Source organism: Wasmannia auropunctata, unplaced genomic scaffold, assembly GCF_000956235.1.
Source record: "Wasmannia auropunctata unplaced genomic scaffold, wasmannia.A_1.0 LD336083.1, whole genome shotgun sequence".
Taxonomy (NCBI): domain Eukaryota; kingdom Metazoa; phylum Arthropoda; class Insecta; order Hymenoptera; family Formicidae; genus Wasmannia; species Wasmannia auropunctata.
Genome location: NW_012026807.1, coordinates 373,342 through 399,928, shown reverse-complemented (window position 1 = coordinate 399,928; position 26,587 = coordinate 373,342). Strand labels below are relative to the sequence as shown.

General features: G+C 34.0%; 3 protein-coding genes across 10 annotated transcripts in view; 1 reads left to right on the top strand and 2 right to left on the bottom strand.

The window, feature by feature from the left end:
• Positions 1-16: 16 nt before the first annotated feature.
• LOC105448568 (set1/Ash2 histone methyltransferase complex subunit ASH2) lies at positions 17-6,513 on the top strand. Of its 2 annotated transcripts, none has more exons than XM_011687223.1 (11): positions 17-175; positions 737-883; positions 967-1,145; positions 1,814-1,986; positions 2,170-2,344; positions 3,154-3,362; positions 3,746-3,923; positions 4,416-4,560; positions 5,516-5,651; positions 5,766-6,017; positions 6,303-6,513. In XM_011687223.1, the coding sequence occupies exons 1-11, from the start codon at positions 153-155 to the stop codon at positions 6,405-6,407; spliced, it is 1,722 nt and encodes a 573-aa protein (XP_011685525.1). In that variant the 5' UTR covers positions 17-152; the 3' UTR covers positions 6,408-6,513. The 2 variants fall into 2 exon arrangements, with proteins under 2 accessions (XP_011685525.1, XP_011685524.1); XM_011687222.1 differs by lacking the exon at positions 17-175 and adding an exon at positions 270-409.
• On the bottom strand, positions 6,402-9,697 carry LOC105448569 (bolA-like protein DDB_G0274169). Of its 3 annotated transcripts, XR_974258.1 has the most exons (5): positions 9,529-9,695; positions 8,187-8,401; positions 7,852-7,920; positions 7,455-7,727; positions 6,402-6,496 (listed from the first exon to the last, which is right to left on the bottom strand). XR_974258.1 is itself a non-coding variant. In XM_011687226.1 (4 exons), exons 2-4 carry the CDS (start codon positions 8,373-8,375, stop codon positions 7,647-7,649), a joined length of 339 nt encoding a protein of 112 aa, XP_011685528.1. In that variant the 5' UTR covers positions 8,376-9,127; positions 9,529-9,697; the 3' UTR covers positions 7,420-7,646. The 3 variants fall into 3 exon arrangements, 2 of the variants coding, with proteins under 2 accessions (XP_011685528.1, XP_011685526.1); XM_011687226.1 differs by lacking the exon at positions 6,402-6,496 and having other exon boundaries at positions 7,420-7,727; positions 8,187-9,127; positions 9,529-9,697; XM_011687224.1 differs by lacking the exon at positions 6,402-6,496 and having other exon boundaries at positions 7,420-7,727.
• A 5,258-nt stretch (positions 9,698-14,955) lies between these two features.
• Positions 14,956-26,587, bottom strand: part of LOC105448566 — a 109,276-nt gene continuing 97,644 nt past the window's right edge. For all 5 annotated transcript variants that reach the window (XM_011687217.1, XM_011687219.1, XM_011687218.1 and 2 more), the window contains 3 exons: positions 25,320-25,413; positions 18,285-18,591; positions 14,956-15,357 (listed from right to left, as the gene is read on the bottom strand). In XM_011687217.1, coding sequence (XP_011685519.1) covers positions 15,190-15,357; positions 18,285-18,591; positions 25,320-25,413 — 569 coding nt within the window. In that variant the 3' untranslated portion in view covers positions 14,956-15,189. The remainder of the gene's footprint in view (positions 15,358-18,284; positions 18,592-25,319; positions 25,414-26,587) is intronic.

Sequence of the window (26,587 nt, the reverse complement as noted above, 5' to 3'; positions counted from 1 at the left end):
GCTTATAAGCATTATTTGTCTTTGTTCAATATTTGATAAACAACAAGGATGAAATGATTTTGTGAGCGCCGTAAGCAGCTGTAAGCGCCAAACGAAACGCAGCCTGTATTGCGAGTTTCGTATAACGTGAAGCGTGAAGCGACTACGAAACAATGGCAGAAGAAAAAAGTGACAGGTAACGAGTACTTATCGCACTAAACTACATATGTTATATATTCTTTTTATGTACATCATATATATATCTATTAATATGTATATATATATATATATGTATATTTTTACCTCCCACTTGCATTCATTATTTATGCGCAGTGTACCGGGTATTGTAAGTTGAGGTTATGTTCTCTGGTTTAATTGTTGACAAACAATTAAAAGAATTGATATCTTGGAATTTGAAAATGGAAGAGTTGTACGTATAAAAAATTGATAACCTATAAACTTTGGATATTAGCAATTCCGAGAAATTAAAACTCCAAGAATTCTTAACTAGTTAGTAATTGAGGTAAAATTAATATTTCAAAAAAATTCTCTACAAATTTAAATAAATTGAAGTAAATCTTTAGGAGCTTGAATTTAGAGAATTTATAAATGTTCAAGAATTTATGAGAATTTAAAAATCCGACGAAATGAAATGTACAACTGCATATGACTGTAGAATTAGAGTTATTATAACCTATATGGTTATTTCGATGGTTAGTTTACGATAAATTAGTAATAAAAAATATATATAATTTAGTCCAAATGACAAGCCAGAGCAGACGGAGACTGCTGAGGAAAAGAAAATCAAGTCTGATGAGAAGCTGAAGCAAAGATCTAAGCAGGATGAAGCAGCGGAGAAAACTAATGTACAGAGTAACAACAACGAAAGTGGAAATTGTTATTGGTGATTATTCATTAATAAATCATGCTGGTGATATTTTATGTTTTACAACGCTGTTTTGACTTACCGTGGAACATACTTTACAGCGGCAAGGAAAGGAATCTAAACATTGTGGAATTACTTTGTGCTAGTTGCTCTCGCTGGTTCCATGAATCCTGCATTGGATACCAGTTGGGCAAGCTGGTACCGTTCATGATGAACTATGTATTTGTGTGCAAAAATTGTTCGCCAACTGGATTGGAAAGCTTTAAGAAGAACCAGGCGCGTGAGTATCGAGAATAACTGTAGCATTTATGAATTGTTATCAGGATTGGGAAGTAACACGTTTACTTGTAATGTCGTTACCATTTTTGTTACTTTTTTCTATTTATAACCGTAATATCGTTACATTTTTATGGTAACGAATTTGTCATTACTTTTTTATTCATTATTTTTTATCCGTTTATTTTCTTATTTTATATTTTATTTTTTGAAAAATATTTTGTATACTCTATATTTCTTAGGCTACATTCCGATAGTCACTACTAATATTAAAAAACTATAATTCACATTATATAAATATCGTAGATTTTCAGCGAATATTGAAATGCATTCTTAATAATGATATTAATGTTTAAAAACAACAAATATATTTAATCTATAGAAATAAGTAATATAAAGAAAAAAACATGCTCTTTTTGTAGTTATGTGCAGACTAGTTTAGAGAATTTCAAGTTTCAATATTTATTATTTACATTTAATAATTATAATCAAATAATATAAATTTAAAATCTAATTAAACTTATTTTAGTATTACAAAAAAGTAACAAATCATTACTTTTCAAGTAACGGTAACACATTTTTTTTAAGGTAATGCTTCCAACCCTGGTTGTTATATGATAAAATTCATTATCGAGCTATCTGTTATAATGTTTCTATTGGCGGCTCTTCCAGCATTTCCTCAGATGTGTGTAACAGCGATCGCAAACCTACTGCAGACGTGCCAAAAGGAGAATGAGCAGAAGACTCTTTTCCACAAGGACAAGGACATCATACCATTCATTGATTGTCATTGGGAGAGCATGACTACAATGCCTCGCAGAGCTACTCAGTCCTGGCATGCTACGGTATCCAAATAAAAATATCCGTCATTGTTACGACAGATTATGATAGACGCGATAATTTAGCAGTGTGCGAATTTTTTCACTTTTTATATCGTAATTCACCAGGAGTTCAACGATAAATTTCAAACTTTAGGCGACTCCCCGTAATTGTTTGCCTTTATCTTTGATAAATGTTTGATCTCCTAGATCCATAGAGCGCTCCTTAAAGACATCGGCATACTGTTTACGATGGACGAAAGTACGTCTGAGGGTCAGCTGTTCGGACTGGCGAGCTTTGAGCTCACGTCAATTAAACCGAATTACGAAGCAATGATCAAGAATGGTCACCTCCGAGCAACAGAGATGGGCATACAGCACGTTGGTACGTATCCATCACTTTTAAATTATTATTACTTCTATTATTATCAAGTTGAACTTTAATAGATTTATTAAAATTTTAATTTAAAATCATTAATTTTTTAAATATCAATTTGGTTTTAAATTAAAATTAAAATCTGTGATTAAAAATTCGCATTCAGAAAAATTTTATTTATAAAAGATTGATTCTTCCATATTCATTGTTAATTGAAAAATACGCGTGCAAAAGTTTAGAATTGTCCCGCTTATCTTAATCTTTGCATATAAGTATACGTTATTTATACTTTATATAAAATATTTTTTACTCCTATTGGAGTACAAAAAATTAAACGCATGTAATTCACTAAATTTTCAATTAAATTTTCGCTTTTTTCAAATTTTTCAAACATAGTATAACTAAAGTCAATTTTGGTCATAACTGTATATATGTAGATCTGTCATTCCTTATCTTATCACAAATGCAATCACCAACTCGCTATCAGCAAACTACTCAAGTTTGAATCATAACGGAGAAATCGAATAGGCATCTCAATAAACTTTGTTCTAAGGCACCTCATTATAAGGCCCGCAACGTTACTTTCAATATCGCCAATCATATCATTTATATATGGTTATCTATACAAGGAATTTATCGCTATGATAATGAATCAGTCCCCTGTTCAAAAAAAATTTAATTATCAAATTTTGAAATGTTAAAAAGAAGAAACGGTGATTAAAAAGGGGAAAACAGAATTAAGACCTGATATTGTTCACGAAAAATATTGAGTGAATCGAACATGTTTACGTATTAAAATATCGTGATGGAACGTTCAGTGCCACTTAGCGGAGGATTGCGAGGTCGTAACGCCAAGCGAAAGCTCCCAGGTGAAGCTGCGGGTACGGGTTCCGGGAAAAAGGGCAGAGGATCCGACATGACCACTCCTAAGCTGCCGGCTCATGGTTATCCACTCGAGCATCCCTTCAACAAGGACGGCTATAGATACATTTTAGCAGAACCGGATCCTCACGCGCCTTTCCGACAGGTATACTACAGTTTTTTATATCAATCTTTTTTTAATTTTATACAAATTATTGTCTTAGAAAAATTAAGACTCCGCCTCCACATATATATATATATATATATATATAATTTCAAGAACTTAGTAGTTTTAAATGATTAATGAAAATTGTTTGACATTTTATTAATATGTAAAAAATTTAAACATTAACTTTATATTATAATATAAATTTAATATACATTTAAACATTACATCATAATCATAGTGTATTTGTATTTTATTTTATTAGGAATTTTGAAAAAGCAATTTCTATATCCTACAGTCGAGGGATTAAGATCCTGAATCTCTGAATGAACAATAACATTTCAAACTATATTTTGTAAATTCCCTGAATATTTTGTGTTTAGGAATTTGACGAAAGCAGCGATTGGGCTGGTAAACCTATACCTGGATGGCTCTATCGCGCTCTCAGTCCGAGTACGGTTTTACTTGCATTGCATGATCGTGCGCCGCAGCTCAAAGTAGCTGAAGACAGATTGGCGGTCACTGGAGAAAAAGGATATTGCATGATCAGAGCCACGCATAGTAAGAGAATACTGTTTGTCTATTGATTTATTAAAATGACAGCGTCCTTTTTTGTCTCAGGGACTGAATTTTGTTGACAATGTATATTGATTATTGATATCATATATTTTTATAAAAATTGCAATATTAAAAATCTTTAATTATATAAATATTTAATGTCAAATACGAGAGAGAATGTATAATTAGAATATGTTCCATAGTATCGACTTATACTTAATTTTTTTATAATCTGATTAATTTGAAACTATTGATATTCAATATAATAATAATAATAATAATAATAATAATAATACCATTGTTGTAGATGTCAATATTATTGAAAAATTTTGCATACAGATACATAATGAGTAATTTTTATATTGTTTTTATTTCCATGTTTTAACGACATTTGCATTTTATTTGTTCTTGTATTTCACGCATCTGGAATATTTGCTATAGTTGATTGGTGATGCTTTATACAATTCCATTCTAATCTAATTACATTAACAATAGGCGTAAGCAGGGGTTCTTGGTACTGGGAAGCCACGATTGAAGAGATGCCAGAGGGATCTGCGACAAGACTCGGATGGGGACAGGAATACGCAAATTTGCAAGCTCCGCTTGGTTACGACAAGTTCGGCTACTCATGGAGATCTAGGTATTAATACAGAGATGTTCGAAAAGTGTGGCATTTAATATTTCGGAAATCAAGCATTTTTGAGAAAAATGTTTTAGGCAAAAGTTGTTAGGTTTAAAAGAATCTATTTAATGATTTTATCAGTGATTTGATCTTGGGTGGCATCATCAAGGATTATCGATCAAGGTTTATCGATTTTTTTTTATGGGACACTGACTATAGGTCATGACCATTGTACATTGTTCCTCTTTTTTTCAAAAAATAAAAATGGTTTTCAAAAATGAAAGTAAAAGCAACAACTTTTCTGATCTTAACATATGTTGTCTCCAGGTCATGATCCTGAACAACATTAAAAAGTTTTAGCCATTGTTCGGACACCTTGGATAATGCTAATGCTGGCGGTATTGTAACTTTCAAGCTTCATAACTCGAGATTGACTTAACCAAAAAGTACTTTATTATAATGCTTTGGAAAGCTCTTGACACCAGCTATTAGATTCTAGAATAAAAAAAAAGTAAATTCATTTAAAAAAATTAATGTGACCTTTACTTGACATTAATGATACCACCCAAGGTCAAACTGATAAAATCATTAAATAGATTCTTTTAAACTTTACAACTTTTGTCTATATCATTTTTCTCAAAAACGCTTAGTTTTTGAAATATTAAGGGATTACCACACTTTTTGGACATCTTGTATAATCAAGATTACACTCTATATTTTAATTGTGTATCACTCAATAATTTTGATTATTTCTCACTCTTGTTTTGAAAGACATAAAATATAAAATATAAAAAGGTATAAAATGCATAACAATTGATTTGTTGGAAAATGTAAATTTATTAAAACAACTCTTCTATTATTCTTTTTATGTAATAAGAAAAATGTATATTTATTGGAGTTCTGAAAGTACTATTTATAGAAAGTACTATTCCGTTCAAGAAAAGAAAAAAAAAGTTGAATAAATTTTTGACAGAAAAGGAACACGATTTCACGAAAGCCGTGGCAAGCATTATAACGATAGTTATGGCGAGGGTGATACCTTGGGTTTCCTCATAGTTCTTCCGGACACTCACGATGCATCACACATTCCGAATACTTATAAAGACAGAGTGAGTATAGCAAGCCATTTGAAAAAATTAAATTATATTGAATAATTTCGTATATATATCGAATATGTATGTACATACATATATTTAATAATTATTTTGTATTTTCCAATTTAGCCCTTAGTAAAATTCAAGAGTCATTTGTATTACGAGGAGAAGGATCAAGTGCAGGAAGCCTTAAAAGCTCTACGTCCTTTAGAAGGCAGTAAGATTGTATATTACAAAAACGGAATCAACCAAGGTAATGCTTTCATAGATGTCAACAAAGGCGCTTATTACCCAGGGATTTCTCTCTACAAAAGTGCGATGGTGTCCGTGAATTTTGGACCAAATTTTAAATATCCTCCAATGGATGTTACGTTTAGAGGCGTAAGTAAACTCACATTTCTTTCTTATAGCCGACAATACTAATTCACAATCATAAATTGAGATTCTTATCTTATAAGATATAGCTGAACATATAGAATTTTCAATTCATGTCGACTTAAAGTAAAAATTTTGTATTTTTATTATTCAGGATCTGTGCAGATTTTTTCTCTTATGTATATTGTATTATTCATCTAACTTGAAATTTTATAAAGAAGCTGTTTTCTATAATTGTGAATAACAGCGTTGATTCTTACTAACGTTAACGATGTTATGCAATTATCATAGATGCACGAGAAGGCGGAGGAAGCGATAGCCGAGCAATCAATGGCGGATATACTTTATCTTACCGAAAACGAAGGCAAATTAAGACTGGATACATTCGTGTTGTGACATTAGTGCATCTTTTTATTTTCGTCATTTTCGTTATGTACGTTATGCAGTTGTTACTGATTGCAGGGATTGGCACAACAATACATGGCCTAATTAAAGAAAAAAAGAAAATTGTTAAAAATTTTTTACTTATATTTATTTGTGATGTATATGTATATACATGCTTATATTAAAAGCTCTTGTATTTTCAATATACATACGAAGTTAATTCAGAAAAAAACAAAGCGAACATTGAATCTCATCAATTATTTATAAATTATTTTTTCATATCAAACTTGCATTATACGCTGTAATTGCTGTATTTATTGTATTGTTGAATCAAAACCTTGCAATTAAAAAATTCAGTCTAACAACAGATGAGAAGGTAATTCAAATATCTAATATTTTGATTAAGGTAGTACACTCGCGACAATACCATCCAAAAGTTAGGTCTCTTCGCGCGCTCCGTGGCGATATTCCCATTGCCGCCAGTGAGAAAAAACATTTGGTTGTGCCTATCCATTGACCGCACGCAGATAAAATTAATTCAGACAGACGCAGACTAACGCAGCTCGACTGGCTGCCTCCTTCACTCGCCTCCATATGTCAATAAAAATCGAAAATTATATTTTTTAAAAGACTCTATTTTCCAAACTAAATGGTAAAAAATTATGAATTTTTTTCATAATATTCATTTCATATTCCTTCATCACATACTCGTTTTTTATTAAAATCTCAATACTAGTTTAGGCTCTACAAAAATAAACGCGACAGTTTTATCAACTTTGTATAGGCGACACGTATAAAAAATGCAATTTTTAATTGCTTATATCTCAGTATTGAGATGGTCAATCTCATTCTAATTGCACAAGCGTGTCAATGACTTCTAGTACAACATATAGTTTCAATTTCAAGAAATTCTCAAAATTTTGAATTTGCGAGTGTACTACCTTAATGTGCTGAACTCTTAAATTTTTTATTAGTCTCTGATCTGTATTATAATACAAATAATTTAATTCCGTTTTATTCTATGTTCCGATTTTGCAAAGTAGTTTTTTTTTATTTTACCTGATTTTGTTTGGTGTACAGAAGACGTTTCATGCATAATGATCTCGTTTAATAAAAGAAATATTATTTATGTCAATCGCAGCGGAATTATGTGTTTATTATGTGATACTTCTGTTATATAAATTATTTTCGCGACTTAAGTTATTATCCTTATATAATTATTCGTTAAATTCACGAAATCATTACACGACATTACTTTCCAAAACCGCCCCTGCAAGCAGGACTCGCAGCCATCGTTTTATCGCTTGCTTTCCACTGTTCTGGTGTTTTTGCCTTGAAAACACGATAATAAACATAATAATATAACTTTTTTTATCTGGCCTTTCAAATAAGGCATAATTCTTCTAATATAGTGAAGGATTTGTTAATAAATAATATTCATCACTTAGGCACTTACTACAATTGATAGAGCATGTACACCTCCTTGGAGTTCCGCTTGCAACAATTGGTTTATCATCCGGTGTCGCTAAATTAATAATTGATTCAGATATCCTTTTCATTATTCTATGCGAAACAACATCTAGTTCTAATCTCGCGATTATTTAAACTTATATATGAGTATTATTTTATTTGCTTCAAATAATGTTACTTTCCTATGATTTATATTTTCATATAGATATCTTATATTTCATCATACAATTAAATAATTCTTTGAACCCAAAAAATGGGTTTAAAATTAATGAAAACGAAATATCAGTAATTAGGAAATTACTAAGAATTGATAATACTTGCCTTAATCAACGGCTGTTTATCGAATTTTTCTGATACAACCACTACCTTAAAGTGCGTCTCAGAGTTCTTGGGAACGTTGTGCATGTAGGACTCATTAATGACGACACAGTGAAGAGGTTTCAGTGCAGCTTCCAGCTTTCCTCTGATTGAACTCTCTATAGGTTTGATCAACGCCTCACAACTGCTCATGTCTTGTCGATGAAATGTACTACAATCTACATCATTGTTTTTTGCTTAATTAACATTCATATTTGTCTTTGCTTTATATGGATAATTAGACGAAAAGCCTTTAAAACTATAATATATTTGAATGCTAAGTTTTTTAAGAAAACGAAACACGTCTCAGTTGCGTATTGATTGCTAACAGTCAGAGTGTCGAGATGCTAGAACAAATATTACTGATTGTGAAAGTGTAAGATACTAATTATAGTTTATTCAAAAGACTTGTGGAAAAGTAAGTTGAGGAAGTCTCACTAAATATTCCAGTGAATAAAACGTTAGTATGCTAGAAGTTTACCGAAAGTGTTAGATATTAGTTTATTTAAGAGATTTATAGAAAAGTAAGCTGAATTCTGGTTAAATATTCCAGTGAAAGCAAAACATTAGCAAGTTTTGCAATAGTTTGCCGGAAGATTCAAGCAGAATATTGCGGTAGACTAGTATCAGTAGTATCGACTGTGACCGCTGACTGCAAGCAGAGTCTGTTGATGTAATCTGACAGCAAATTGCCAGTAGAAATTAAGTAGAACCTGTCATTTTCTAATCATATGAATGGAGTATACCATTTAAATGATTACGAAATGGCACAATCTCTATTCGGTTTTTACAATTAAGCTATTATTATATATTTTGTTAGCAGATTTTGTATCTCTGCTGACATTCTGCCAATAAAACTGTAGTGTAGACATTCTGCTAAGTCCGTTTTTAACAAATTTGGCTATCTGAAATAGAGTATCCTCAATTCTTTATTAATTTTAACGAAATTTTCCCCACGTATATATTTTAGTGTTAGGAATAAACGTGTAATAATAAAAATTGTCATTCAGCATTGCAAGAAGAGCAATAATTGACATTTTAAGGTTAGGAAATTATATCTCCGCGAGTCTTCCAATATAACGCATTTTTATATAATTATTTTATAATTCCTTGTGATTAATTACTTCATCATACGTGTAAGAAACAAATTTGTAATTAAAATATGCGTATAACAATAATACAAATGCAATAATAAAGATGCAATCTTATACACTATCGCAATTCAGCCTTTTGGCTAGTTTAACTTGATTTAATCCTAATCTTGTTTTAGATGTAAAACAATAAAACAATTACTGTAAATACTCACTTTTCCTAAGTATTAATTTTATCAGTCTTGCTTTATGCATTTATTCGCAGCTTTAATTAATATATGGTCCGAGTACTCAGTACTTTCGATCCGTTCTGGAATCTATAACTCGAACTCGAATTCCCCGCTTCTGGAACTCACTCTCGATTGCTATTAGAGTCCCTAGAAGGGAGAGTTTGGCCATTCACTGTTATTTTTCTCATTGGTCAATCCCATATTCCCTCAAAATGGCGTCACCAATCACCTAACATAAAAATTGTATATATAGCACATGATTGTGCTAGAAAATAGATGATGACTAGACACTATAAATGTGTTGTATGATGTATGTGTATGCGTGTGTACATGAGCCACATTACAGACGTCATTTTGTGGGACATGGCCAGACTCTACCTTCTAGGGACTCTAATCGCTATTAGTAGGATACCTCCTCTAGATATTAACTAATAATATTTTATTAATTTATTTATATAAATGTTAAATATAATTGTTAAATGAATGTTGTTGTTAAACGAATCGATTGGATATTTAAGATGAAGAGAAGAATATATAACCGAATTCTATTGGAACGAAAAGATGTCATAAAATTTGTTATTTGATATATTTCAATTATAAAAATGCACAAAAACACGAATTAAAGGTAAATCGTTGCTGTATAAGTTTTTTGGGCGTTCAATACAAATTTATCAAGTTGCTTTGTTGCGTCATCAATTTAGAGGAATTTGTATATCGTATAAAATTTTATATGTATCGCTGTGTTGACAAAAAAGTGATACAATTAATAAATAAAAAAAATTAATTGTGATAATTTTTTTATTGTTCTCACTTTTCTATCATGCGGTGATATTATAACTATAATATAATAATGTATAGAGAAGTTTTATATATATTGCATTCAAAGTAAAGTTAAGTAAATTCTTAGACATTTGAGGTATAACAACCATTAATAAATTGATAATCAATATATAATATATATAATATATATATAATTAATATAGGAAAAGTTTTGTAAGTATTAAAAATAATACTTAATAAAGTATTAAAAAATAAAAATATTAATATTTTTTTATGTTTTTTAAACAATTCAGACACAAAAAAATAAATTAATCTAAATCTATGTAATAATTCTAACAATAGAATGACTTAAAATTTCTAAACAATTCAGTTTTTCTAGTTTAATCTTTATTTTTTCTTCGTGTCACAAACAACAAAAAATTAATAATTGTTTTGCCGATTTATTTTTGTGTAGGGATTTTTACATATTACTTTAATAGATTTGAAAATCTTTTCTAAGATTTAAAATATACGCGTATCGGATGCCCGGAGTTTATGCGAAAAAAATTTTATAATTCAGATCTTTTTAGCTGTATGTGGCGTTTGGAGCTGTCAAGTTGAGGCAACACGTGCTTAATATAAAAACTTTGAAACTCGTACGGTGGTTATAGACTAGTAGATTGGATTGCATGAAGAAACAATATGGAATTTGTATAATTAGATTTAAATACAGTTAAACCTTAATAACTCGACATCTACAACTCGAAAACTTCTATATATAAGACGAAAATTTTGTTTATTCCCTTCCGCTCCACTGCGAAAAACCTCTATAAATCGAAATAAAACCTTAACTCGAATTATTTGTCAGATATTTAGATGTATTATTTTACCTCTGCAACTCGAATTTAAAACCTCTACAAGTCTTGTAGCTATGTATAATCATGAATAATAGTTTTGTATTTTGTTTTATAATTACATTTATATATGCAATAAATAATTCACTGTCAAATATTGATTTTTGTTTGCTTTAAAAGCCATTATAACCGGAAAATTATAAACTCTCGTACAAAACCTCCGTAACTCGAATTTTCATGTTTTAACTCTCTTTGACTCGAATTTCGATAAGTCGAAAACTCTATAACTCGAAGTGTTTTTCTCTTTCCTTGAGATTTGAGTTATGGAGATTCGACTGTATTTAATTTTCAAAAAATCTTAGCACGAAAATTTATTACGTGTGTGTATGTGTGTGTGTGTGTGTGTGTGTGTAAATCGTCGATAAAACAGCAACGCCTTGTGGAGTTTGGTCTTCAATTTAGCAGAAATAATTAATATTAAAAAAAGGATGAAAGAACGGTAATTTTTTAACATAGATTCAGTCTTCTCACTTTCGAAATGTATAAAATATATAAGTTTCAAAAGATCGACTAAATCGCTTCTGTATTAAACATTTTATCATGCCCACTTCATTCTACGCATTAAAAATAAGTGTAAGGATTAAAGGTAAGTTACGGAATAGAGGATTTTCACTGTCAATTAAATTCAGATAAAATTCCTTTGTTTGCAACATTCTTTTTGCTTCTTTATTTGACGTCTTTATTGTTGGGGAGAACAAGCTGCGTCGGTTGATTTTCGTTACAGCTACATTTTAACGAAATTATTAATCGAGCGAGTGACTAGGTGACGAGGGGCGCGACCCCTCTATCCTGATACTTCCTATTATATTTACAAAAAGACGAAGAAAGAAAACAGAAACGGCTTGCTATACACTGTACAATCGAATCTCTACGGTGTTCAGTATATCCGTGTTTACGAAAGACAACTTCGTGACGCAATCCATTGATTTTTCCTTTCCTTTCGTTCTACATGAAGCAATTGAACCATGCAATTAGTTATGTAAACAAAAAAGTATGATTCTACACAGAAATTTGATAGCTTAGTGTAAAGCGCACCGAAGACCGTTAATGTGTTTAATACATTACCGCAGGCATAGTGTTGCAACTAATCTCGTGCGATGATCTTCTATGCGAAGGCACTCCCGAATTCGTTTTCGAATGCAAATAAACGAATATCTTATTTAAGTTTGAACTTTTTACGTAATACAATCACACTAACACGTCATTGTGTGATGATATACTCGCTTCAAATTGATATCATTGACAATTGATAGCATCGGAATTTGAATTGATATGCGTTTGTATATTTTCCATTTGAATTGAAATATGCATACGGATGACTGATAAATTCAGTTATCAGCCTGCGCTTCACACAAGTCAAATTTTGTTCTTTTAAGATACTATCTTTTTTTTCTCAGCTTGAAAAATTGGTCATTAGATTGTCATAAAATCATTTACATAATAACACATCAGATAGGATATTTTGTCGTATAAAAAGTTTTAATTTTTTTTCATTTTTGTCTAAAATATGATACTCAAAGAATTGAAGGCGCGAGTCAATAAAACATCTCGTTAAATCCGTCGCAAGAAATATTGCCGGTTACGCCCTTAAAAATAACTCTAAAAATCGACGGGTCACCCGTTATTCTATTTACACTCTACAATACTATTATACCGAGGATCATGATCCTCTGGATTTTCGGTCACTCGTGAAGTACTGCCAATTTTCGCGAGATTTACACCGCACAAAAATAAATATCTGTGCCAATGGAAACTGCCCGATACTTTTGGAAAATAATAATATTAAATAAAAATATTAAAAAGAAATCAATTATATATAAAACAATAAAAAGCAATTAAGACACTCAAGTATAATCACCGTTATATGCGAAAAATTGTTCCTTAATTAAAATTGCATAAATAATTTCTAAGCTCATTCAATTCACAAATAATTTCCAATATTTTTTGGCGATATAAATTTAATCACAATTTTTCTTATGCTTTTCTTTGGTAAAAATAAAATTTTGTGCTTAAATATATCCTAAGTTTAATATTTTAATTATTTTAAAAAAATAATTTTAATAACATTAACAAATCAGCAGAACTTCTCGAATGATCGTCATATCCATCGATTTCTTTTTAATCTAATTAATCACTTTCTAATTAATCACTGACGCGAGAAAGCTCTTTTCATGGCGTCACTACACCGCTTAACCCTTTAACCGAAAATTAATCCATCAAATACATTTTACTTGTTCATAAACAAAATCACTTATTAAAATGAACATTTCTTATTGTTTGCCAATAAAAGATACTAAAATTTATTCCAATATCTCTTAAGAATATTTCATAATTTTTAAATTACTGTATTGAATATTATCGCACAATTAAATACGTAAATATTATTGAGTTGAATATAGAAATAATTGTTTAGTATCACACAAATACCTTTCTTTAAAATCTCTAAAATTTTCTTTAAGAATGCGATGATGACTCTTAAGATGACTCTTTCAAATACAGTCTCTAATACTTTATAATACTTTATTCGTTGAATATGTATTGAATAGCAATTAAAGGGTCAATGCAAGCGCACAAGTGAAATATCACGTCAGCATTACAATAAAGCGGACTCAATATGAGCCGTCGTAATAGTTCGATAATTTTAAATTGACCTATCTTATTATTTCGAGGCGCCGCATTCCGTTCTGACGGCGGGAGGACCCTTCAGATTCTCGAATCCTAGAACCTCCTTCAGACCCCTGAGGATTTTTAGGAACACCAAAGTCCATTCGTTGATTAAATCGTACATTCCCATGGACTTTTGTCCAGAGAGATCGCTACATTTTATTTACAGTTTGACGTCGGCGGCCTCGAAACCAATTACGGGAACGAGATAGCGGGCGATCGACTTCATTCATATATGAACCGAAAGGGTCAACTAAAGCCCAAGAAAAAATTCACATACGCGTAACACGAAATCAAAGCCAAAGTGAATCAAGCTTGTTTCATCCGTAAAGTTTACTTTAAATACGAAATCATATTCAAAGAGAACTTTCTTAAATTATAATATCTGACCTACTTTAGCTTCGAAGGACACTTTATATACTTATAACTGAATAAAATACGGACTGTCGCCGGTTCCGTTCTGCTGCCGAAGAGTTGTGATACGATACGACGCATACCACGAGCAGCTGCAAGTCTTCCCATTCGGTATACGACTAGTTTGCACTTTAATAGGAAAATGTGTACGCTCTGTTTTTTTTTCTCTTAATAAATAACTTAAAGTTTTACAGTTGAATTTTTCCCTCGAGATTGCGACTTCTGAAGCTGTAAAAGAGCGAAGTTCGATCCGCGACTAGCTAAAATCGCAGGAGTCGTACTTTTGTGGAATCCGCAAGATTTCCCGAATAATCGATCGCACGCCGCTCGTACCTTCCGTAAGTCCAGCCGACGCGCTAATACTAGTTACTACTACAAGTTACTACTTCAAGTACGGCGAACTGTCGGCTATTAATTAACTGCGCAAAAAAAAAACATATACGCAGAAGCTACGAGGTAACTCGCTTTGTCGCACCCATGTATCGCGGTTTCCTCGCGGTATCAGTCTCATGAGAAGGCGCTTGTGGAATAAAAGAAGGCACTTCGTTGCAACTTCTTCAGGCACACTTTCTGATATGTCAACTATTAGCCAAATCAACTACCTGCGCCATTCCTTCCCCGAACTTTCTTCTGTCTCTTTATACGCTTCTTTCCACTATTCTTTCGATTTTCATGTCACTACCAGCTTTTTTGTGTTTCCACCATTCACCTTTGTTATCCTTCCTTCACGTCTTTCCTAATCCCTCTTTTCATTTCAATTTCATTCACCTCAACTTCTTGACTAGAGCCTCTTCCTGCTTTTAACAATACTCTTCATGTTTTTATCGATCCTTCATCGATAATTTTCAGTTTTCTCTTCGGGGTTTTCAGGCTTTCGGGACAGACTTTTTGGCCATCAATAGACATAGATAGTTTTTAACTGATCCTTCAGCTCGGGAGGAATGGCACAGGTATCCGTCTCTGCTTTCCGCTTCACCAGTCGACGCCAGCGTCCACCGAGATTCTTGCGGAAGCCCTTTGCAAACCCAGGCCGGTCCGACGGCAATGCATGTACAAGGGTATCCTGCAAAATTAGAGAGACCCTGTTTTATGTATTCATACCATTAATCCATACGTAAATAAACCAATAATGAGTTATGTGAAATATACAAAAGTATGTCGTATTATTCATATCGCAGGTTCAAAGTCTGTGAAAATAAATGCGATAAAATAAATCGATTTGAAATACAAGAACACTTTTGTTGAGCTCTGAAATATTTTAACTGGATACCATATTTTTTTATGAATTTGTTAAATATCTATTCACATTTCTAAAACGCGATTTGTGTATAATTCTTCTTTCGCAATCGCTAAAATATCTAATGGCTTAAAAAATAAGTAATTATACAGAGATCATTTAATTACGGAAATCATATATAAAAGCCTCGCCACTTAAAAGTTTGCTACATAAAGTTTGCATTGTTGGCTAGAATCGCGGCGACTCCAACGACCTGCCAATCTTGCGGACGGAGGAACGGTATTTCGTGAACTCGACAGCTGCACCCTATTCGGGGTCCGGCTGGTAAGCGGCGGTAGGTAGACGCCCACCGGCGACGCTAAATTTAGCGCCAGGCCAGAGAAGCATCGAGAGCTGCACCCATTTCGCCAGTGTATTTATACATACATTCTGCAACTTTATTATATCTCGCGTGATAATTTTATCGCTAAACTACGACCGTAAAATTAATCAATGTCGTCGCGATGCCTGCATTACAAAAATTTGCAATTCATTGTTATTGAATTTATTACTAATTAAACGTGAATGTATATTGTTGATACACTTTTAATTTCGTACTCGATGTCACGCTAATGCAATAGAAATATATTTTTTAATTTAGTAGCGAGAATAGAAACTATAAAAAAAATTATGTTTTATTAATCTACTGACTAATTGGCGTAAAGTTATTAAAAGCGACGGCTATTTCAAGCGGTCTATATAAAGCCGCCCTTCTAATTCATTAATTCTTTCTAAATAAAAAAATTAATTTTCCTAATTGCTAACTTACAAGCTCCCCCTCACAAGATCGATAAATTACGCCGTGACCTAATTGTGATGGCAACCTTCTCAATAAAAAAAAAAAATCTTTAATGTTCCGTCATTTTTTACGAGGTCAAACAAATTATGAAAAGGAAGCAATGTTATTTTAATCGTCGCGATCGAATTCACTTCTCCACGTTAGGTTAGGACGGTAAAAAGCGCATCGCAGTTGCAGCCAATCAGCAATCGCCATTCGAACGGCGGGAATAATCGATCGTCCGCAAAGTAGCGTGAAACCGCGATGGCCGCGGGTCACTGTCCCGACTATCGATTGACGAATAGGCTTCTTATTCCCTCTCCTCCTCCTCCCCCTGTCTTACGGAGGGTGCATTGGAAAAGATGGAAATCAAACAGTTGGAATGACAAGACTGTAGAAATTCTTCTTTTAGCAAAGCTTTTTTTGATCACTTACGGAATTATAGAAACATAACAGAATTTTTCAAATTTTATTGTCCCTTTAATGTCAAAGTATATATATTTCGGCGCTTTGAATAAAACTGCATGATTTCAAAGAACAAGATTTTTGTGTTTGTTTCGATACGTATTACAAAGTCTTTTCAAAAACGTCTCGTAAGTCTTACTTTCAATTAACTTCAAAATAATAATCTCTTTGATTTTATTAAAATTTAGAGCATAATTAAGTCTTTAAATTATACCGAGGATTAAAGTTGAGAATTGTAGATAAAGTCAGTATGTCATCACTGAGGAAGAAAAAGGGAAAGCAAGTCGTACAAGTCTTACTATTTAATGTATATATACCGCGCGTTTCTGTCATGGGGAAAGTCACCCTTATGGAACAGCGACCGCATCCATCGCTTTCTATGCTTGCGGATCTTTTTTCGGGTGTCTCCGGTCGATATACCGCGCGTCCCCGAGTCGTTGGACAACGTAGCAGGGGGAAACCAGTAAAATCTAGTAATACTGGCTCCACCGGTTAGTCGGTTAGCCGTTGTGACGGTTAGATAGACCGATAGATCGCGAGGAGCGATTAGGAACAAAGTTTTGTGCTATTGACTTGAGCTAATCGCGTTTTATCCGGCAAACGTGACTCGAAAGAAGTATCTGAAAAAATTCTTTTCCGTATTAATATGAATAAACGGATACGAAAAGTCTATTGAACCATTTTACCGTATAATATTTTGATTATTTTTATATATCTCCTACATTCGTGTACAATCAATTCTGCGAGATTGAAATCGATACGATTGCGATACCTGCCATTCGTACGAATAAATGTGATTATTATAGTAGATAAATAGTACAATATAGTAGAACACAGTAGATATATAATATAGTAGAATACAGTATAGTATAGTCATATAATAGTATAATATAGTAGATAAATGGAGATTATTTTTGCATCTACTTTGCATTAATATTTGAATTCAAGAGATTTGGATTAAGAATATATCGATAAGAGTAAGGAATATATAGAGATTATTACAATATAACAGATTTCGAACTCTTTATATACGATTAATGTTAAAAAAAAACTGGCGCTTTCGATCGTCACTTTTTTTGTTTCTTATACAAGACTAATAAAAAATATAAAAGATTCTAAAAAATAAAATAAATTAGATACTTAAATAAAGTTAAATAGCAATACAAAACATTAGAACAATTTAAAGTACCTTGTATTATAATACAATAAAAATATTTGTAATATTCTTTATAATGTAACATTCGTTTTTATCACAAGTATACAAATATTACGAAACATAAAAATCGGAAAAGTTTCGAATACGTAAAAAGATATTTGAATCGTCTTAATCCGATATTCAAATTCTTTTCTCCAAGAAAAAAAAATCAGAAAATCGCGATTCTTCAATACTGGCGAGAAACAACAAAAGTTGAGAACCGCCAGTCGAGAGCGCCAGTATATAAAATACAAAACGTACAAGGTGTGCACCAACCTGATCGTTGTACAACGCGTACTGCGCCGGCGGCATATGGGGGGGCGGGTACGGGGGCGGGAATTGCCACGCGAACGGATCGACTGGATTGGTGGACGGCGTCACCGTCGTCGCGAATACATGCTCGTCGCAAACGCTGTTGCCGAGGTCGGTTGACATGGTGGTCGTAGACATCTGCGTGCAGCAACCGTCCGGATGCGCCGGTGCCGTCCCGATCGTCGCGAGCGACGTCGCTGTCTGCACCACCGTCGCCTCGGGGTGCACCGCACCCGCGCTCGAATGATGGTCCTCGCGCTTCCGCAGCTTGCTGCGAACAAGGCGAATCGCGACCATAGTCCCGTTGCTCCCAACCATCTTCCTGCACTTATGGTACAACCTCGCGAGCTTGCCTGCCTTTGCCGCGATCGCGTTCCCGGTACCAGGAAGCTCGTTGGCAGCGGATTGCTTTAAGCTCTCCAGGGTATCACACGAGTTCCTGCAGCTCAGAGGAACGAGTCTCAACGAGAGACTTCGAAAAATCAGAAATCCGTATAGATCTCGCGAGGCCAAAATTCGCGGATTTTACGAGGTACCTAAGATATTTTGCGAGATCCAGGCTTCGAAAAACGAGAGCTTTCGAGGCACTCGAATGCTTCGAGCCCTGAAATTCCGAGAAACTCCGAAGTTACGCAAGTCGACACTGTTTTTATGGAATGCGGTGATTCGAGTACGTTCCATTCGAATTGTCAAGGATTCCGACTATCGAGACGTTCCGGATTTCCCACGAGCGACTTGGAAATTCTAAAATATGAGGAAAAGAAATGAACGTGGATGGACTTTCCTCACTTGTCAGTCTATTATCTCTTTCTCTCTCACACGGATTTTACACAGCGCGGGGAGCTCTGTCGTCCAAATCAGCTGTCTTCCTTCACGTCCGAGAAACGGATTTCTCTGTTTCTCTCAAGATCCCAAATCAGCTGTCTTCCTTCACGTCCGAGAAACAGATTTCTCTGTTTCTCTCTAGATCTTTATTCTCTCTAATGTGATCTCGTTACCCGGCTAAATCGGAGTTTAGAAACACTACAATCGTTCTTTCTCTCCAATATTCTTGCATTCATGCGTCTTTCACGCGGACATGAATGCGGACCTTTACCTCAAAGTCTCTCTCTTTCTCTCCTATCAATGTACTTCGCGTCTTTTGTTCGTCTCCCAGAGTTTTAAGAACACACATTAGCTTCTTTCTAGGTTACTCTCCGTCTCTGTCGCACGTACAATTTCTATTTCCGGCCTCGCTCTATCGAACGGTTTTACTAACGCACTTCCAACGCTCTCTTTGTCGACCTTCCGCCTCACTCGTAGCTAAGGATATCACCGTTTACACTTGCGCGATACTCGCACTGACTAGCTTCGTGAATCCTTGGCACTCGATCATTCGGTAGGATTCCTTTTCTCTCTCTATCCCCCTGTCTTTTTTCGTTTATCTCTTCTACGCGCACGTGGACACGCGATTTCGAAGGAACGGCGTCGTCTCTCACTGCTGAAGGGCCGCCGCAGCCGACGTAACTCCGCAACTACCTCTGTCCACTCATCGCTTGCAAACCCAGCGCGCATCTGAATCGTCGAGCGATGCGTGGTCGTCTCTTATTATAAAGAGTCTTATACCGCTCCCGTGACGTCACGCGCGCGGGCAGCCGGGATTGGCGCGGGTCGCGCGCGACAGCCAATCGCTACCGCGGCGAAATTCAAACGGTATACGGCGCCCGCCCGCCCGCCCGCCCGCTTGCCGCTCGTCGCGTCGCCGCGCCACGGCTTGCGCACGCACGTCGTCGTCACAGTTGTCGCGCCGGAACGGAAGGCCGACCGGGCGGACTTACGACCTTACATCACGTAATCGCGACGTGTAACTGACGGCGACGCGACACGACACAGCGGCTGCGGTGGTTGCGACCGTGGCCTCTTGTTTCGTCGTCGTTTCTAACGTTTCTTTTTTTTTTTTACTCGGTGTTTCTCTTTATACGATGTATTGCACATGTTACGTACCGCGATGTATTGCAATGATTAACAGAACATATTTAGCATATAATCGTCCTGGCCCTATTCTAAAGCGAATTTATGTGTTTGAAGGCCGTTCTTTTTTTTTTTCATCTTCGTGACAGTTCTCGCGGTACAGGTGTGTGTAATATATTCAGCTTACTAGTTTTACGAAAAAATTCGCCATGTATCAACGTGAATTTTAGTGCGAGATTATATCGATTCGTGGATTACAATCGACAAATTTTATCTATTAAATATTTCCACGAATTAATTCAATGCTTTACTCTTGAATGGAATAAAAAATGAAATTAAATTTAATTAAAGATCAAGTTATTATTACTTTTAACGGTAAAGTGAAATTTTATCATACAAATTACACAATTGTACACAATTACACAAAATGTACACATTAAAAAAAAATTTATTATTTTATACATTTAGTAAAACGAAAGCACGTATAGAATTTTTAATGTAAACGCATAAGACATAATTAAATTAAGTTAAATTAATTTCAATTAATACAAACAACTTGTACTGAATGGATTTAACGTCAGGTCAAAACAAAAATAAAAGGAAGAATTATTAAATAAAATAAAGCCAATTTTTTCGTAATCAATCATATCAAAAGATACTGTCAAATTTAATTAACTCAGATAAGATGAAATCAAGCCGAATCAAAATTGCACTAAATTTAAAATCGAGTTTAATTCGAAGAAACTAACAAATAAGAGACAAAGTAATTGCGAGAGAAAGAAAAGGGGGAAGGGTTTCGTTCCAAATCGCACGAAGTTTATCAGACCGCGATAGGAAATAATAATTTAGAGACACTACTGTGTCCGCGATTATGCAACGGCGGCTGTGAGAGGATGCCTTTATTACTTTACACAATACGCACATAGAGCTCGTCTGTTATACGTTACATGCGCAACGCTTATGCTGACCTAACAATAACAGCAAGGTCCTCATCTTTAAATCGTGCGCATTTGTATACGTTGCCTTTACTATCGGAATTCCTCCGGCCAAGTTACGTTGGAACAGAACAGAGAGAAAAGAGCAAAATAAGAAGCAAAATAAGAAAAACAGCACAACGTATTGAATCTCAGGCATGGAATTTGATTCAATTTGAATTGAACGGAATAAAATAGAATGAACATAAAGAATTAAGTCCACTTCAGACAATTTATCATTCGCGTCAGAATAATTCAAGATAGCAGTATATTTATAATTTCACATGTAGTGAAATACGAAGAACAATTAAATAATCTCATACACAAATATGTATATATGTATATAAAATATACATATATTAAAATACAAACATATTACGCAGCGCACAACATTATAAATATAAAATTCTGTCTCTCGGAGAGTCTGAACGCGAATTGTAGAACGTCTAAGGTCAACTCAAGAAAACGCAAGGAAAGATTGATTTTTGATCTTTGATGTTATAACCGGATTAAATAAGAATAGAAATAGTAGACTAGAATAAAAAAGAGAGCCAGAGAAGAAGACAAAAGAATCTATTATACATATGTTATCTCGGCTGTTCTCCGCTCATTTTGAAATCTATTCTCGTACATGACAGCACACAGATAGGAGATCCCGATTCTTAGAGCGAGTTACTCAAGACTCGGTTTTTCACCGAGATGCGGATACGAGAATATCTATTATTAATTGATTATCACGCACGCAGGTGCGATAACGAATGAATCACACGATCAGATTTAGCGCAAAAACAATGAATGGCAGAAAGAGGAATATTGAACCTCATTGTGAAGAAAAAATACGAAATCTAGATTTCTCAGAAAAATTATATTTTGTCGCTGGTGTTGGTGCCGCTGCGAAGCGACAGAATCATCATGTTTACAAGTGCGGCAGATCGTAGATCATTCAGTTCTATCATTAATCAGTTGGTGAATAAGATCAAGCCGGCAACATTGTGCGTTTTGACAATTCGTAAAGACAGAGCTTATCTACATCAGAATCTATCAGAATAACGAAAATGACAAAGGATTGTGATAATTATGAAATTTAGATATCATTTAACATCAATATTCATCAAAATTATAATGTAAACAGCTATTTCAATTATATTTTCGTTTTTATTGATTTAACTGTCCAACTTATTTTGCCGATGATAGATAACTCTAATGTTAATATTTGATTTTAAAACGAGAGAAGAACGTTCCTCACGTATAAAAATTCTCGATAAAAGACGTGCTCGTGCTTTTAGCGGTCGGCGAGAATAGAAACGTCTCGAGTTTCAATTGTTTCAAAGACATGCGATTAAGTGTAAAAAAAATCAATAAAATAAAAACAAAAACTATTCGTGAGTTAAGCATTTTTAAGTTTTGTTAAATTTAATTCATAATTGTTCGCGTAATTTTCCAATATTACGTATGAAAATTCTGTCAGTCTCCTGGAAGTTGTCGCAATGTATTCAGACTCTGTGTAATATAATGATTAAGAAATTATAGAAATGTAGCGAACTGATAACTAAGATACTTTTCAATGCCATATACAATTTTTATTTAAAGGGAATTAGTGTTTTAAATAGTATGTATTGGAAAAACACATTTTAATAATAGAGATGCAAAATTGTAACAAAAATATTAAAATGAACAATGATGGCATCTATATAATTATTACAATCCAATGGGCATCTGTATGATGGCTAAAATTTTATCTTCGATAAATTATCTGGGATAAAAAATTGTTTATTTTTACATTTATTATTTTTAGTTCACAAAGGGAATTAAAAAAAATTTTTTTTGCAAAACTAGACACATATAAACGTCGGAATTGCGTATTATTGTAAAAAATTTCTTTTTATCTTGAAATTTTTTTGTTATATTAAAAAAAAATGATTGAAAGCGTCATTAGAAAACTTTAAATTGACCGAATAAACCGTGTTTGAACAATCGCGATTTCGATGTCGATTTCAAAAATAATGTTTTGAGAAGAGCGCTGTTTGAAGTCTTACAGGGACGTAAATTTTGTAATTTTTAACAATTTACTTACACTTACTTATTATAAACTGCTTACTAGCTCCATTTTTATGACTAAAGTAGTGAAAAGTAAAAAAAATTTCGATTGCAATTTTTCGAGTCTCATAACTGATAAAATTCTTTTTTAAAGATAAGATTCATTCTTTGGTTAAGGTCGACAACGTTGCTCTGATCTGCAACGGATGGAGAGACAGCGTCTCGACGGTGTCTCATGATGACGACGACGTTCTGGGAAAGAAATGTCGAAAGGGAAATGCGAGCGCCTCACGAGCCTGGCGTTGCCTTTATCTCTATTTCCGTTCGGCGCACGCCAGACGTACCGTTTTCAGCCACGCGTCCCGATGCCACGCGACACTCTTGGACGGACAGACGGACGGACGGACGGATGGATAAACACGGATGCTCTCGGGTTTCGACTTCTTTATTTCACTTCTGCGTCTTTATCTCTCTCTCTCTCTCTTAATTTACTTCTGCATGTGCTTTTTATACATCATCGCGAGAAAACATCTATACGTTAATGTTAAGAGCTGAAAAAAGACAAAGGGATAGAATACCTCTGAATTTGCGCATAAATGCGCGGAATCTGCAATCGTGAGAATTTTCGAGAATAGAAAAATCAAATTACAGAGATACCGTGTTACATTAAATGCGCTAAGTGAAGAAATGTTCATTAAGATATTATAGGGAAATTTACTCGCTAATATGTGTGAACGGTTTTAGAGACTTCACATTCTAATAAATTAATTTTTGTTTCTTCCTAATTCCAATTTTAAACAATTATATCAGTCTTGAACAAATTAATAATGTATTTTCAATCATTTTAACAATATTTGCCTGTTGCAATTTATTTAGTATGCATAAAAATCACTGTAATTGATTCAAATGAATACTGTCTTATCGATTATTTCTTGCTCATCATTTATCTTTATGTATGTATTACAGGTTAAGTCAGGTCTAATGAAAAAAATGTTTTTATCAAGAGAATTTTCGAGAAATCTAATTTCCATTGTTAAATTTGCTTCTCGCAATTTACTAATTTAGGATGCATCGTATTTTACAAGCGTTGTGCTTAATCGACATTGCTATTAAACATAGAAAAGAGAGAGAAAAGTAGAGAAAGAGAGAGATAGAGAGACTCAAGAGAGACGGTTGGCCTTAATTGACGATTTTCAGCGCGCAATTCGTCGATGCGAGATCTAGTTAGCGGTCGCAATTATTGCGTATTCGTCACGTGAAATTATTCCATTCGTCGCTATTTTTCTTCCATCTGTATTTTTCCTAGTGCGTTTTAGCACTGTGCTGCATTTAACGTCACTCACGAGGCTGTACCATCACACTTGTGCTCTAACGTGAATTACTTAATTAACATTATTAATAGCTCAACCTGTAATAAACTAGAAAACGGATATGAGGATAGGATGAAACATACAATTGTTGATAAGATTGTTTAAGTTATTGATAAAAATTATTTTATAAAAAAAAAAGATAAAATATATTTTGTGATAGTAATTTTATATTAATATATAATAGTATAATTTGCTGGATGAATATAATGTTACAAAAATTAATAAATTAAATTAGTATATTAATTAATAAAACATTAATATGTTAATTTCAAAAATAGATGAATTAGTATATTAATTAATAAAACGTTAATACGTTAATTTTAAAATTTTCTAAATTGTTACTAATAAATAGGTCGATATCTCTAATATTTATTTACAACAAGAAAAAAGACATTTTTGTGTCTGATAAATATTAGAACGGATGTTTTCTCATTGCATATCGATCATTATTTAATATTTTATCCAGCCAGTTTTAAAGTCGTCAAAATAAGATAAAATAATCAAGATAGGATATTAATAATCCATGCATGCATATGACAGAGAATCCACGTCGGAATGGCCTGAAGGCAATTTTTAATGGCTATTATAGTAGATGGATGAGGTTCATTATGAGATTGTTGATAAAAACGTCAACAATGAACGATAATATGTGATAAAGTGCCACTTACCTGATCGTTACGGCGAGCAGGACGATCAAGACGCCCACCAGAACCATAGCGATCAGCACTCCACCTATCATGTAGATACTACCGGTAGGTGGATCTGCAACAAAAAGAAACGAAATAAGTGATAGTCTTATCGCTCTGACCTTACTCAGGACAAAGAAAGAAATTTTTTTTCGTTAAACCACTCAGATTCAACATTCGGAACGTGTAGGAGACATCATTCATTCAAAAATAAAACATCTGAGGTAACCTTGCGTTTAAAAGTTACTGCATCCAAAATTTCAAGGCAATCTAAGCATACCACCATATAAATATAAACAGTTAAATTATTTCCTAATACGTTCAATCATTTGAATTTTCAACAATCAACGCGTATCAAGAAGTAAGGAATTCAGAAACTCAACGTGCACGGTCAACTTAAGAATCTAGAAAGTTTAAAGTAATCAAGCTGGCATTAATTTAATAGACGGGAGGGAAAGAGATGCAAGTTGCCTATGAATCGTTCCGGTCATGATTATTTCATGGGACCTGGATAGATCAAGGAGAGGTTGGCGAAGATGGAGAGCGAACCGCGATTCGAAGCGAATTCGTTCGATCGAAGAGGACGGTTTCCCGGCGAAGGCCGTGCCGAGCCACATTTTTCCTCGAGTTTCTCTCGTGACCGCGAAGGAAGAAGAAGAACCCGTCGTCCTTTCAAGTTCAACGCCACGCTTCGCGAGCTCGACTTGGGGCAAAAGGGATTGCATGAAAAGAGAGATTCGCTGCGACGCGCGACACGGTCGCGCGCGAGGCGTCTCCTGCTCTTCGTGAGATCCACCGAATTCCGTCAAGCTCTCCCATTAAGCGAATTTTACAGTTTCTCGCTGGATCCGCTCACTTGTTGAACTGCTTCGAGACAAAATACGTCATACGCAACTTCTCGCGTGATTAATTCGTAGAAGCGACACGCGTAAACGCGAAATGCGTCTTATTTATCGCGCACAGCAAAACGAAAACAATCCTTGGAAAACGAAAGAAGCTATTTTAACTAGGGCCGTTACTTTTTATTTACTTCGAATATTTGAAGTTAATTTCAACTTTTCAAAGTTTAACGGATGTTGGTGTGTAATAATTTTTACTGTTACAATATCAAGCCACATACAAACTGTGTGCCGCATAAACTGTCGGTCTTGAAACACAGTTCTTACATGAGGTCTGAATCCACTGTAACAAATTAAATTGTCGAACAATTTCGATGCTAATAAGCATCTGTTAAGAATCTTCTCCCCCCC